This window comes from Trachemys scripta, chromosome 8, assembly GCF_013100865.1.
Source record: "Trachemys scripta elegans isolate TJP31775 chromosome 8, CAS_Tse_1.0, whole genome shotgun sequence".
In the NCBI taxonomy this organism is placed as follows: domain Eukaryota; kingdom Metazoa; phylum Chordata; order Testudines; family Emydidae; genus Trachemys; species Trachemys scripta.
In genome coordinates this window covers 102,803,713-102,816,907 of record NC_048305.1, presented here as the reverse complement: position 1 = coordinate 102,816,907, position 13,195 = coordinate 102,803,713, and the positions used below count along the sequence as shown (strand labels likewise).

The following is a 13,195-nucleotide window of genomic DNA, read 5'->3' as shown; positions in this document are numbered from 1 at the left end:
CACAGTCAGCCTGTGGAACTCCTTGCCAGAGGATGTTGTGAAGGCCAAAACTATAACAGGGTTCAAAAAAGAACTAGATACATTCCTGAAGGATAGGTCCATCAATGGCTATTAGCCAGGATGGGCAGGGATGGGGTCTATTTGCCAGAAGCTGGGAATGGGTGACAGGGGATGGATCACTGGATGATTCCCTGTTCTGTTCATTCCCTCTGGGGCACCTGGCATTGGCCACTGTCGGAAGACAGGATACTGGGCTAGATGGACCTGTGGTCTGACCCAGTATGGCCGTTCTTATGTTCTCTCCACTGAGCCCTCATCAGTTTGTTTCATAAATAAGAGGTGAGGCCAGATGTGAAGGGGGAGTTTTTTCCCCCCATGGGAATGTTTAGCAGTCAAGCAACGCAGCTAATTGCTCTCGATCACAATGGCCAGGTTTGAAATGAGCACATTAAACAGGAGGGGTCCCTTAACACCTTCCCCCTTCCTATTATTCTTATTTCTTTCGCTTTTCATTTAATTCTGTCTCTATATGTAGGATTTCTCCCCTTCTCTGCTCATGCTAAGAGACACAAAATATTTATCATCGGAGTTGGCTGAATCATGGAAGTTAGAAATAGAACAATAATAACTAGCACTTATATAGCACTTTTCATCTTCAGATATCAAAGCACAGTACAAAGAAAGTCAGTATTGTTAGCCCCTGATGGGAAACTGAGGCACATGACAGAGCTGGGATTGGAACCCAAGTCTCCTCAAGCCCAGGTCAGTGTCCGAGAAACTAGTGTCCAGCGTGTTGCACTTCAATGTAGCATGATGACCACAACTAATCACATGAGTCTCCATGTTACCAACTTCCATGTGTCTAATGATGTTTGGCGTTTTTCTTAAATCCCCAGCTCTTGGAATTAAGAGGCAGCAAGAGAATCTCAGCTTTTATTTTTGAAAATAAGTGAAATTTCTAACCCTGCTGTTTGCAGAGAAGAGCTGGAAAAGGCAGAGAAAAGGTACATGTTTTATTATTGTTAAAAGGATCTCATGATTTTTAAGTCAATCTTGCCTTTTATTTTTTTACAGCTACGCTCATGCTTGAGGTTGGCAGTATTGGACTCCCTACAGCTTGAGCTAAAGGCTACGTCTACACTACGGGAGGGGATCAATTTCAGATACGCAAATTCAGCTAGGGGAATAGCATAGCTGAATTCGACGTATCCGATCCAACTTACCCCGCTGTGAGGACGGCGGCAAATTGACCGCCGCGGCTCCCCCGTCGACGGCGCTTACTCCTACCTGGGCTGGTGGAGTACGCGCGTCGTTTCGGGGATCGATTATCGCGTCCCGAGACGTGATAAATCAATCCCCGAGAGATCGATTTCTACCCGCCGATCCGGGCGGGTAGTTAAGACAAGCCCAAAGAGACGGCAGTCGACTCCCATCTTCTGTTATAACACCCACTGACATCCGGTTGCAGTTACAGCTCATGAAAATGGAGGAAAAAAAATACTGAATGACAAGCATTAAGAAAAAGAGCAGAGGCTGATTTGTAAAACTTTATTTAGAAATATTCTCGATATATTCATTATATATATATATTTATATATACACACACATTACAACAAATGTGTTTTCTAAATAGCACATCCACAGTGGGTTGCCTAATCGGCTTTACAAAGATAATAAGGGTACCAGGTCTGGTTACTTAACTTCTGCAGAAAAATGCAGAAACCAAAGGAATTTTAAAAAAAGAAAAGAAAAGAATTCATCACAGAGTACAACATTGACTGAAAGTGCTGATTCCAAACATAAATGGGATGATGTTATATACACCAAGACATAGAGCAGGCAGAAAGAAGAGACGGAGAAATAGGAGATGTACCATTCAAATCACAATTAAAGTACAACTATACATACCTCAGATATACTTAAGTTGTATTCTGCTAAGAGGCTACAAATATGTGTGTTTTGTAAAAGGGTTATAAGTTGTACCATTTTTGTCTTCCTTTCAGATACAAAAAAAAAGGGGCAGGAGGGGGGATTTCTAACATTTGAAATGACTTGTCTTGGAATATCCGTCCAAAAAGGGGTAAAATGTCATTATTATTTCAATCCCTTAAAAAAAGGAATAAGACTGCATCTTCGTAACAAAATGTCTCTCCCTCCTCCCCCAGAAACGACTGAGTCCCTGATCTTGCAAAGTGATGAGCGCCCCCTGCAGGAGCTAAGAGTCCTCAGCATCTCTCAGGCTCAGGTTCCAATGTCTTACCCCACTAGATAGTTCCCCTCATCACAGAAAGTGTCCCCGACCAGCGTCTGAGTTGAAGTCAGTGACAACTCCCTTTGGAACAAGGTCTGACCTTTAGATAAGACCAGACGGTGAAACTGACCCTGACTAATGCCCACATAATGTAAGTCTCACCTGAGCCCCATTTGAGGACTTTATATGTGCAACGTACTGGCCCTCTGCATAGGGGTGAATTCTGAGACCATTTACGGGATTGGGATCCCCCTAAAATATCAATGGGGAACTCAGAGCATCCTCCTAAATATACCCACACACCACACCGAGAGAACCCAGCCTCGCTCATATTACTTCCAAGACAGTATCGACCCATTTTCATAAACAGGCATTAAAAAAAAGAAGTGACTGTACCCTGAAATAAAAATAGGGTCAACCTGGCTTTCCAATAGGCAAACTAATGGCTCTAAATGCTCACACATGGAAATATCTGCATTGCCTTGTACCTCAACACCTATGATAAATAAAAGATAGGGTTGTATGAAGTGTACTCATTCTAGTGATTTTTCCCTTACAAAGAAGGGGGCTTTCCAGCGTTGTGTGGATTTTTCTGAATCTCTGTTGAGCAAGTGGATAACGAGAACGTTTGTTTCTGGTGCGATGGCTCCGTCGATCATTAGCAAGTGGGAAAAAGAGAGTCCTATGTCGGTTCTGCTGTTCATGGGATATGCAGGGTCCAGCTCCTCAGCCTGTGTTAACTGCCATAGTATGGGAGTCAATGGAACGACCCTGATGTGTGCTAGTTGAGAATCGAGGCCACACTTTTTAAGTACTCTGCTTTTTTTAAAGTGTCCTTCAATGGACATCTCCAGATGGAGGATCATTTCTGTTTTAAAGTGATCTGGTTATATGTGGCCACCAACTTACAGTCCGTCTGCATGCCTGGGAATTGCTGTATGTGTCGCTAATAGCACTGAATCTCGGGCTACATCTACACTACCCGCTGGGTCGGCGGGTAGCGATCGATCTATCGGGGATCGATTTATCGCGTGTAGTGTAGACGCGATAAATCGATCCCCGAGCGGTCTCCTGTCGACTGCTGTACTGGATCCAGCTCGGCGAGAGGCAGAAGCAGAGTCGACGGGGGAGCCGCGGCAATCGACCCCATGCCGTGAGGATCCAAGGTAAGTCGAACTAAGATACATCGACTTCAGCTACGCTATTCTCGTAGCTGAAGTTGCGTATCTTAGGTCGATCCCCTCCCCCCCAGTGTAGACCAGGCCTTAGTGTAAATCTACACAGCAAGAACAAACCCGCGGCTGTGAGTCTCAGAGCCCAGGTCAACTGCTTTGCTTCTGAGAAGTCTAGAGATGGCCACACATCCTTGTGTAGACAAGGCTCTGGCGGAAGTCTTAAGTAGACAAAGAGGCAGGATCAACCCAGGGGGCTAATGAACAGACTGGAGAGGGGAGGGTACGTGAAATAACCATCCTTTCCAAATGGGTAAAACCCAACAAGTCAAAGCACATAATTCAATCTCTTTTATATCCCTTCTACACACACACAATTTGTTATTCCACCCCTGCCTTTGTTTTTAACTAAAATACCGGGATGACAATTGCAAGGAAAATTCCTGCTCGCCCATACTGAAATGTGTAATCCTCGGGTGACGTCTTGTCCCCACTGAAGACAGTGACGAGATTCCCGTAGACTTCAACAGGGCCAGGATTTCAGCCATTGTGCGGTAGTTGGGAGGGGAGAGAACAGGAAACATCTGTGTACCTTTTCTTTCAGTGGATACTGCATGACGGTTATTAAACAGAAGTAATTCCACATCATAAATACAACACCTCAAACAATCCAAAGTTAGGCTAAGGTTTTGTGTGGGGGGGGGGGGTTGGGGAAAAAAAAAGTCTCATTCCTTGTAATAGTTCTTTAGTGGGAGGCATTTTTCAGCTCTTTACAAAGGTACAGTCAAAAGCTCTTGGACAACAAGAAGGCTTTGTCCTAGCTTCCACACCGACAAGTTGCATATACGTCAGCAGAATGGTTTGGAGAAATGCTGCAGAACGGTTAGAGATTTTGGTAGTTTCCAAGTGCCACATGCAAATGGAAGGGACATGTAGCTTCCATTGGCAGTGAAAGAGGGAGTTGCTGCCTGTTTCTGATCCACGATTATTCTGTTTCAAGAGATCATCATCCAATCACTTGATATTGAAGAGGTGTCAGCAATGTTCCCTCCCCCCATCCAGTATTACATCCATGAACAATATGTACAATCAGATGACTTTTGTCTCCGTCCGATCAAGTACCTAAATGATGAATGTCCACTTGATTTGGTCTTGTTCTCCATCAGCTCACTGTCCTTGTAGTTCAGGGATTGTGACCTTTAGAAATATTGGAGTGAGAACTTGATGAGCTCAAGTTCCTGTTTTCTTTTTGGAGATGTCGAGCTGAGAAAATAGGGTGTAATTCCAAGACCCAAAGACTTAGGGTTTACTTTCCCCTCTGTGTTTTAGGAGGGACCTGTAAGGTCGTCATCGCTGGGCATTGCCTTCTACAGGAAGAATGGAGTGATGAAGAGTCCTCGTATGCTTTGAATCTAATGTTTCATGTTCTTCTGTGAAGCTGTCCGGGCTCCCTGCTCCATCTAAAGAACTTCCACAGCTAGAGTTTGGAGACAACATGTCCTGCAGGAGGTCCTCTTGGACTATCCCAGTGTCTTTGTTCGCTTTGCCCCTTTGGTTTCCTTCTTCTTCCTGGTCATTAAGCAGTTTGGCCAGGAAGTTGATGTATTTCATAGCCAGACGTAAAATTTCATTCTTGCTCAGTTTTTTGTCAGGTGGGTGGGTCGGAATGAGTTTACGAAGCTCTGCGAATGCACCGTTGACATTCTGTTGTCTCCACCTTTCTCGGCTATTGGTAAAAATGCGGCGGACCACTTTTGTATGGGGACCTGAAATTACAATAGTGCATGATTAGGGGCAGCATTAAACAGATTATTTGTCATTTCACTTAACGGTCAAAATTTCCCAATGTGACTAACTTTAGGCACCTACTTCCCTAGGTAGGCATCTCAACAGAAGTGGGCTGGTTTTTAGAATTGCCACAACTTCCGTTCGAGCCAATGGGAACTGAAAATCAGATCATTTCTATTAAGGCGTCTAACTTTAGTCAGCTAAGTTTGAAAGCTTAGGCCAAATATGTGATTAGCAGGCTGATTGTTTTCATCATATCCCAGTGATAAAGGACTTGTACAAGGTTAGCTCATGCAGCTGCCTTATATTTTATACTTCATTAACTTCTCTTAACATTGGCCAAAACAGATATGACAAGAGACAACGTGAGAAAGCAGAGGTTTTGGTGGTTCTATGGTCAGGATGCAGATACTTGTCTAAATCATTTATTTGATACAAACCCAAAGCTGGTAGGGAGCTTAAAGCTGTTACGTGTCCATTTGATGGCCTATGTGAAATGAGTTGCTGGTACTCAGCCCAATTCCTTGGGAACAGGTAGCCACATTACAAAACCAGCCTCCCTCCCAGTTTGAGCATTGATCTGCTAAACCCAAGGTTGTAAGTTCAATCCTTGAGGGGGCCATTTAGGGATCTGGGGCAAAAATCTGTCTGGGGATTGGTCCTGCTTTGAGCAGGGGGTTGGACTAGATGACCTCCTAAGGCCCCTTCCAACCCTGACATTCTATGACCAAAACCAAACAAAAATTAGTGCCTGTGTTGGAATTCTGAATGGAGACCAGGAACCAAATCATCCTGGAACCCCTATCAGTTTTAGAAGCTTTCTCTTCGGGTCAGCATTGTGGAACGTTGGCAAAGCAGCTGGAGAGCCTTACAATGACGCTGTTGCTGACCATGCTTTTCCTGTCCTGTAGATACCCTCAACCTGATTCTATTTTGATTGACTTTTGTAGGAGGGGAAACAACAATAAAATACTGCTGTTAATTTAGCCTGGCAAGCAGTGGACTCCATTTAAAATGGCTAGTTTCACCCCATGGCCAGTTTTAGAATGAATGTGTTAACCTAAAACAGATGACATCCCGGAAGACCAGATAGATAGCAACATTGACTGTGTGCTCTCCTTTCAATGTGTGATCATAACGCCTACTGCCCTTGGGGGTGGGGGGGGGGAGGTTGTATGCATGGAGGGGAAAGATTTATCAGTGGGTCCTGCCATGCATAAGATCTAGGTTGGAGTGCAATCTCAGCATCCCGTTTCCCTGGACCAGTGGAAGCATGTACAACCGGGCACTCATTCCAACTATTGGACAGTGCAACTTCTATCCAAATAGTACTCACCGAGTGTATTATTATTAATACATATTTTGCTTTCCATAAATCATTATCGAAGGAGCCTAGCAGGAGACCTCATGAGGGTTGCCATGGCAAAAACCACTCTAAAGATGAGAGACATGCCTGGAAAAGCACAACACCAAGGACAAATGTATGTATAATATCTATGGGGGTGACAATGAATGACAGATCACATGGCCTTGTACAGCACATGACCACACGCTATACTCTTGAAACCCCTTGTCTGATTACTGCATCATGGTGGGAATAAGTCCCTGACCAATATGCACCTGCCTGTGGTCAGCTGTTTAGACTGCCCAGTGTTCCATCATCACCCAATGCTCGTGCCTACCAGTGGGATGCTCTAGCCATGTGCCCACTGCACTGTGCGTGTTTTGGTTGTTAACACACACTTGGACTCCTGGGGTGGGGAGTTCAGCTATAGCAAATGGATAATAGACGATGTGCTCTGAAGCTCACTTATAATATTGTTGCAACATACTAGTCAAATGCGGCTGCCTCCTGATACACCCACCCTCACGATCAGAGAAGACAGAAATCCCAAACACTAGGAAATGAAATGCTGGCTGGGGAAAAGAAAACACTGACACATGATGTGTTGCGAGAAAAATCCATTCCATGGGCTTTGCAACTGGAAACACTTCTAAGCAACTGCAGTCATTGCTGCGACAGATTCAAGCTACGGGCCCCTCCAAACCAAATCAGCCACGTATAAGCGAACAGACACATCTCAATCACATTACCAGGAGCCGCATAGTTGAAATGCACAATCGTCCCTTTCCCCTCCCCACCGTTAAAAATAAATCCAACCCAAAGAACAACAAGAACAATCACAGAAAATGGGAAGGACTGAGGTCCATCACTACGCACCCCAGATTCCCCTCTCCCCTGCATACGCAGGACATTGATCGTGTGGGATACGCCCACCTGATCCTAACGGATGCTCAATGTGTCAGAGGAAGGCGAAAAAGCCAAGGTGTCTGCCAATGCCCTGTCTGCCAATGCGCCGTGAGGGGAAAATGTCCTTCCTGACCCCAAATCTGGTGATCAGTTCAACCCTGTGCATGACAGCAAGAATCACCATGATTAAGGAGAAATTTAATTTTGCAACTTTCAGTTTCCTTAGGGGGATCTAGCTATCTGGGCACTTACTGGGCTTCCATCCCTGTAGCATCTAAGCACTTCACAAGCATGAATGGATTTACCCTCATGATTGCCATGTAAGGTCAGAAGCACTCTCATCCCCATTTTACAGATGGGAAGGAGAGGCTCAGAGAGATCAAAGTGACCTGACCAAGGTCACAATGGGAGTTGCTGGCAGAGCCAGGACTAAAACCCACATCTCCACAATCCCAGTCAAGCACCTAAGCCATGAGGCCATTCTTCCACTCCCAAAGAGCACCACAACCGAGCATTTAAATGCGGTTGTAAGATCTTAACGACAGGGACTGTTTCTTACTCTGGATTTGTACAGCACCCTGAACACAGGTCCCCAGTGCTAGGTGGGGCATCCAGGCAATACCATGACACAAATAATAACAATAGTAGAGCTATTTGCACTGCTAGCCTATAATTAAAGATCTCGCAGGGTATGTTTACGCTGCACATTAAGCCCGGGCTCGGACTCAGGCCCTTTTCCATCCACATGCAAATCAGCCTGACTCGGGTCAGCAAGCACTCAGGAGCTGGGTCTTCCTAGGACCCTGCTAAGGGGGTGGGTCAGAGCCCGAGTCCTGCTGGGACTCAGGTCCAAGCCTGGTCATTTTGCACTGTGGACACAGCTCAAGCTGCAGACCTTGCAGAATGTGTGCACTAGCACAGGTGTGAGGCCCAGGTCCAGCAATTGCAAACCCAGGTTTACAATGCAGTGTGGACACTCAAGCATTAGCATGAGCTTGGAAACACCAAGTGCACAAGTGCAGGTCCCACAGACCTAGGTTTACAACGCAGTGTAGACATAACCTCAGTGCTCCTGTTACAAAGCCCAATTCCAAGACTCAAACATACTCCTCCGAGCTTAAAAAAATATATCAAGAAACATGGAAATCAGATTCTCATGCAGAGAGGGTTTTGTTTAATTTTACAAAATCTCTTTTGCTGCTTTTGAATTTGAGTGGGAAAATATTAGAGATCACTAGCCTAACAAAAAATTGAAAATACCAAGGGTCCAATCTTGCATGCACAGAATACCCATTGAGTTCACTGGGGGGCTGGTGTCCCTAAGGAATCCATTCATAAATTTTTTAAAATGCTGTGATCATCTAAGACGGGGTAGGCAACCTCTGGCACGCGTGCCAAAGGTGGCACGCAAGCTGATTTTCAGTGGCACTCACACTGCCTGGGTCCTGGCCACCGGTCCGGGGGGCTCTGCATTTTAATTTAATTTTAAATGAAGCTTCTTAAACATTTTAAAACCCTTATTTACTTTACATACAACAATAGTTTAGTTATATATTATAGACTTACAGAAAGAGACCTTCTAAAAAAGTTTAAAATGTATAACCGGCACGTGAAACCTTAAATTAGAGTGAATAAATGAAGACTCGGCACACCACTTCTGAAAGGTTGCCAATCCCTGATCTAAGATGACATCAGGCATAATGCAGACCATAGAATTTCACCCCAATTCCTGTGTTGACATCAGACACAATGCAGGTGTAGAATTTCTTCTCCAGATTCCTGCATCAAACCCAGTAACTATGGCTGAACTGAAGCATATCTTTTAGAAAAACAGTCATCCTTTCTTGATTTAAAGATTTGAAGTGATGGATAACACAGGACGCTTTATGGATAGGTCATGAAAAACTGAGGTATTCTTCTAAATGAAATTTGTCTGGTAATTAATTCAGACGCTTGAATAGGGCTTTCTCCATAATTTGTTAATTATAACAAAAATCAAAAGGAGAAGTGGTAGAAATTTTTCAAAATCCCAACAGAATTTTTTTGCCAACAGTTTTCAAAACTTTGTGTGAACTTTATGTATTTCTTTGTTTTGCAGCTGGCTTGGAGAGCAGTCAAAACATTTTAACACTTTGACAAAACGTTTTCACGAAAAAAGATTTTGATTGGAGTTACTTTGGGGGCTTCACAACTGTTCCTCTCTGAAGCTCTCAGCTTGTGCAGTTCAGGGCTGAGCCCTGTGGGGGTAAACATGAAGGTTGGGAGAAAGCCAGGAAGCCAGGTGGTTTTTTACTCATGAGCCAATAAGCTGAGAGGAGCGGGCGCTGCAGGCGGGGGAAGAATCTGTCCAGCTGACATCAGGAGCTACTGAGACTCTACTTGCAATATATATTGTTTTCTTAGAATCTTCAGACATATTTCGGGGTCAGTGACTGGCCCGTCTGCTATCAGTTTCTTCTGAGTGCAGGTTTTAAACATGCCAGATTAAGCCACTATCCTGGTTGGCAGAGGAAGCAACTGAAAGGCCTAAAATGGCCACCATACTCTCATTTCTGTACCTCACTTATGCGCTGTCCAGTCCCCTGCCCCTGTGAATGCCAATTCTCCACCTGCTCATTCTGGTTTGATCATCACTCGAACTGACTTGCAAAGCTTAAGGGCTGCCATTGATCCAAAAACTGAAATTTGCATACCGACACTGCCCGTATTGTAGGAGAAAAAGTCCAGGCCTGTTTTGCCATTCTATCTCCCAAAGAGCGCTCCTAGTTTAATGTCTCTGTTTCTCCCCCCAAATGACCCATGTTACAAATCTTGTCAGATATGAAATACTCCTTGACAGACAAACCATAACTGTTCTGAAGACATTACACTTTCTTGTATCAGCTGCCGTCCATTGATGTCAGTGGAAGTTGCATGTTCATGTTTAGGGGCACAATTTTGTGCTATTTACTTGACTGGCTAAATATAAATTTGATCCAAAACCCCTTGGAATCTTTCCACTGACTGCAGCACCCTCTGGGCCTGCAAACACTCACCCATGTAACTTTAAGGTTATTCACATGCATAAGTGTTTGCACGCTCAGGGTCCCAGTCTGCTCCCTGAGATACACCCCCCAAAACTATCCTAGTTCAGAGGCCTGATCCGGCAAATACTTAATCAACCAATTTGGGATCCGCAGGATCAGGCCTGATGATTATACCTAATACATTATCCGGTAAATACATATTCACTTTTCTTTCAAATATATTTATATATGTACTGCTCATCTCAACAGTTATTGTGTGTAATATATATAAGTAAAACTTCACATCTACGCTAAAAACAAGTAAACTCTTGCTCAGACCCTCATGACATTGATACACACTTGTGTTTTTATTTGTCAGCCTTAATTATTATTTATATAATGGTAGAACCTAAAGGCTCCAACCAAGATAAGGACCCTATTCTGCTAGGTGCTGTACAGAAACATGGTGAGAGACAGTCCCTGCCCGAACCAGCTTACAATATAAATGGACAAACAGACAAAGGATGGAGGGAAAGGGAATAACATAAATGCAGTGAGACTGGAGTGATGTTTTGCAAGCATTATGTTAGCCTCACAATTTTCTTTTGAAATGTGGAGGACTGGGGTTTTATTTGGATAGGTTAGCTAAAAAGAAAGACAAATGAAGGTAGCTGAATTTTCGGGCTTTTCTGGATTTCAATGTTTTATCATTTAAAATGTATTTTTTTTATCCTTTCGTCTCATTTATATAGATATCTGTCACTGTGGAGAGTTTTAGGCTTTGATTTAAAAACTAAGGACCTTTGACTGGAAACATACACTACACAGGAGTGTTTACTCACACAGGCATTCCCACTGAAACCAATAGGACTGCGCAGGGGTAAGTAGTGAGATAATATCCTAGGCTTTTTAATTCCTTCCGTACTTTGAAAGATTTTTTAAAATACATTATAAACTCTGGGCCATCAGTCTGGAAGCAGAACTGGTCAATTTCAAAGGGCAATTCGGCTTGAGAGCGTCTGGCACAAGGCAAGCCTCTATATGGTGACTTGCTGAAGTGTCTTTGCAATTACTGCACCTCAGAAGAATGGCCCCCATTCAGCAAAGCACTCAAGCATGTATATAATTCTCTCTCACTACAATGGGACTTAGGCCTGGTCTACACTTAAAACTTATACTGGCATAGCTATGTCAGTCCGGGGGTGAAAAAACCACATTCCCCAGACTATGTAGTATGTTCATAAAAACCCCAGTGTGGATGCAGCTATGCTGACAGAGGACCACTTCGGTCAGCATAGCTAACGTTGTTCAGGGAGGTGGCGTTCCTACACTGGCAGAAAAACTCCTTCTGTCTTGTACACTGTATCTACACTAGGGGGCTAGGCCAGCATGGACTCTGTAGACATTGCCTTAAACAAGTGCTAAGTGGTTTGCAGAATAGGGATGGAATTAAACACCTGCTAGAGTGCATTGCTGAACTGGGGCAATATTATTAAGTCCTTCATCATCAGACTGGTTACCAGATGGAGCGGGAAATATTGGCTCTATTATCCAGGAGTCAAGACCCAGGGCAGGAGTAAGCTATCAGACAGCAGGAGTGATGTCATCCTCTCCCTCATCCTTTTATTGCTTTGTATTTTATCCCAACACATGTTGGTCTAAGCAACCTTCCCATGTCACCAACATTAAGCACCAGCTACATCCCTTTGCACTTGATATACACCATCGGGAGCAGAAGAAAAGATTCTTACCATCACTGATCTCCACTTCATAAGGAGACGGTCTTCTTTTCATTCTGTTGTTGTTGTACATTGAGAAGCTGTCTGGCTCTCCAAAAAACCCACTGCAAACAAGGTACAAAGAGAAGGTCAGAAAAAAAATGAGGAGGAAAACACACAGACACACTTCATGAAGGGTTCTCCCGTGTCGCCGGGGTTCTTCGAGATGGACGCTGCACATTTCCACTCGTGGGGAGCACCATGGGCATCTGTGCAGCAGCCACTTGAAGAAGAACTATTAGATATTATAGGCCAGATCTTCAGCTGGTGGAAATCAGCTTACTCCACTGACATCAAAGGGACTTCCAAATCTATCAAGCTATGCCACTTGATACCAGTTGAGGATATATGAATGCATGTGTGAGTGTACAGATATATATACACATACACACATTATACATATACACATTATACATACATTTACATATGCAGCATAACAGACATCTGTCTTAAGTGACCAGGATAAAAATGTGTAGATCTTCCAATCAATGTGATAGAATTCTAATACTTTTATGTGCACTTTCTGGCATGTCTTTTAAGACAGGAGGCCACCTGATCTCTGGAGCAGGTTTCTCTAGATGATATATAACACACATATGCTGAACTATTATTAATTTGTATTGAATGAGAGAAAATGGAATTGAATTGCATTATATAACTGCATTGTAGGGTGTGTGTGTGTATATATATTTATTTACACACGCTACATACAATGCACATTCTGAAGCACTTTCTTCCCACTGTCATGATTATTTGTAGGGTCACACACATCTCACCCAGTGCAAAGAGCTGAGAGATTTCTTCAAGGAAACAAAAAAATTGCCCATTCGATAAATATAGCACTGTCTACGTTTACACCTTTGCATTTAAAATATTACATTTTAATATAATTTTAACGTATGCTATATATATATATATATATATATATATATATATATATATATATATAT

At 43.4% G+C, this 13,195-nt stretch overlaps 1 protein-coding gene across 1 annotated transcript in view; it reads right to left on the bottom strand.

The window, feature by feature from the left end:
* Positions 1-1,534: 1,534 nt before the first annotated feature.
* TAL1 (TAL bHLH transcription factor 1, erythroid differentiation factor) overlaps positions 1,535-13,195 on the bottom strand; it is a gene marked incomplete in the record, with an annotated part of 18,583 nt that continues 6,922 nt past the window's right edge. Inside the window, 2 exon segments of the mRNA XM_034779716.1 lie at positions 1,535-5,189; positions 12,219-12,310. Coding sequence (XP_034635607.1) covers positions 4,771-5,189; positions 12,219-12,310 — 511 coding nt within the window.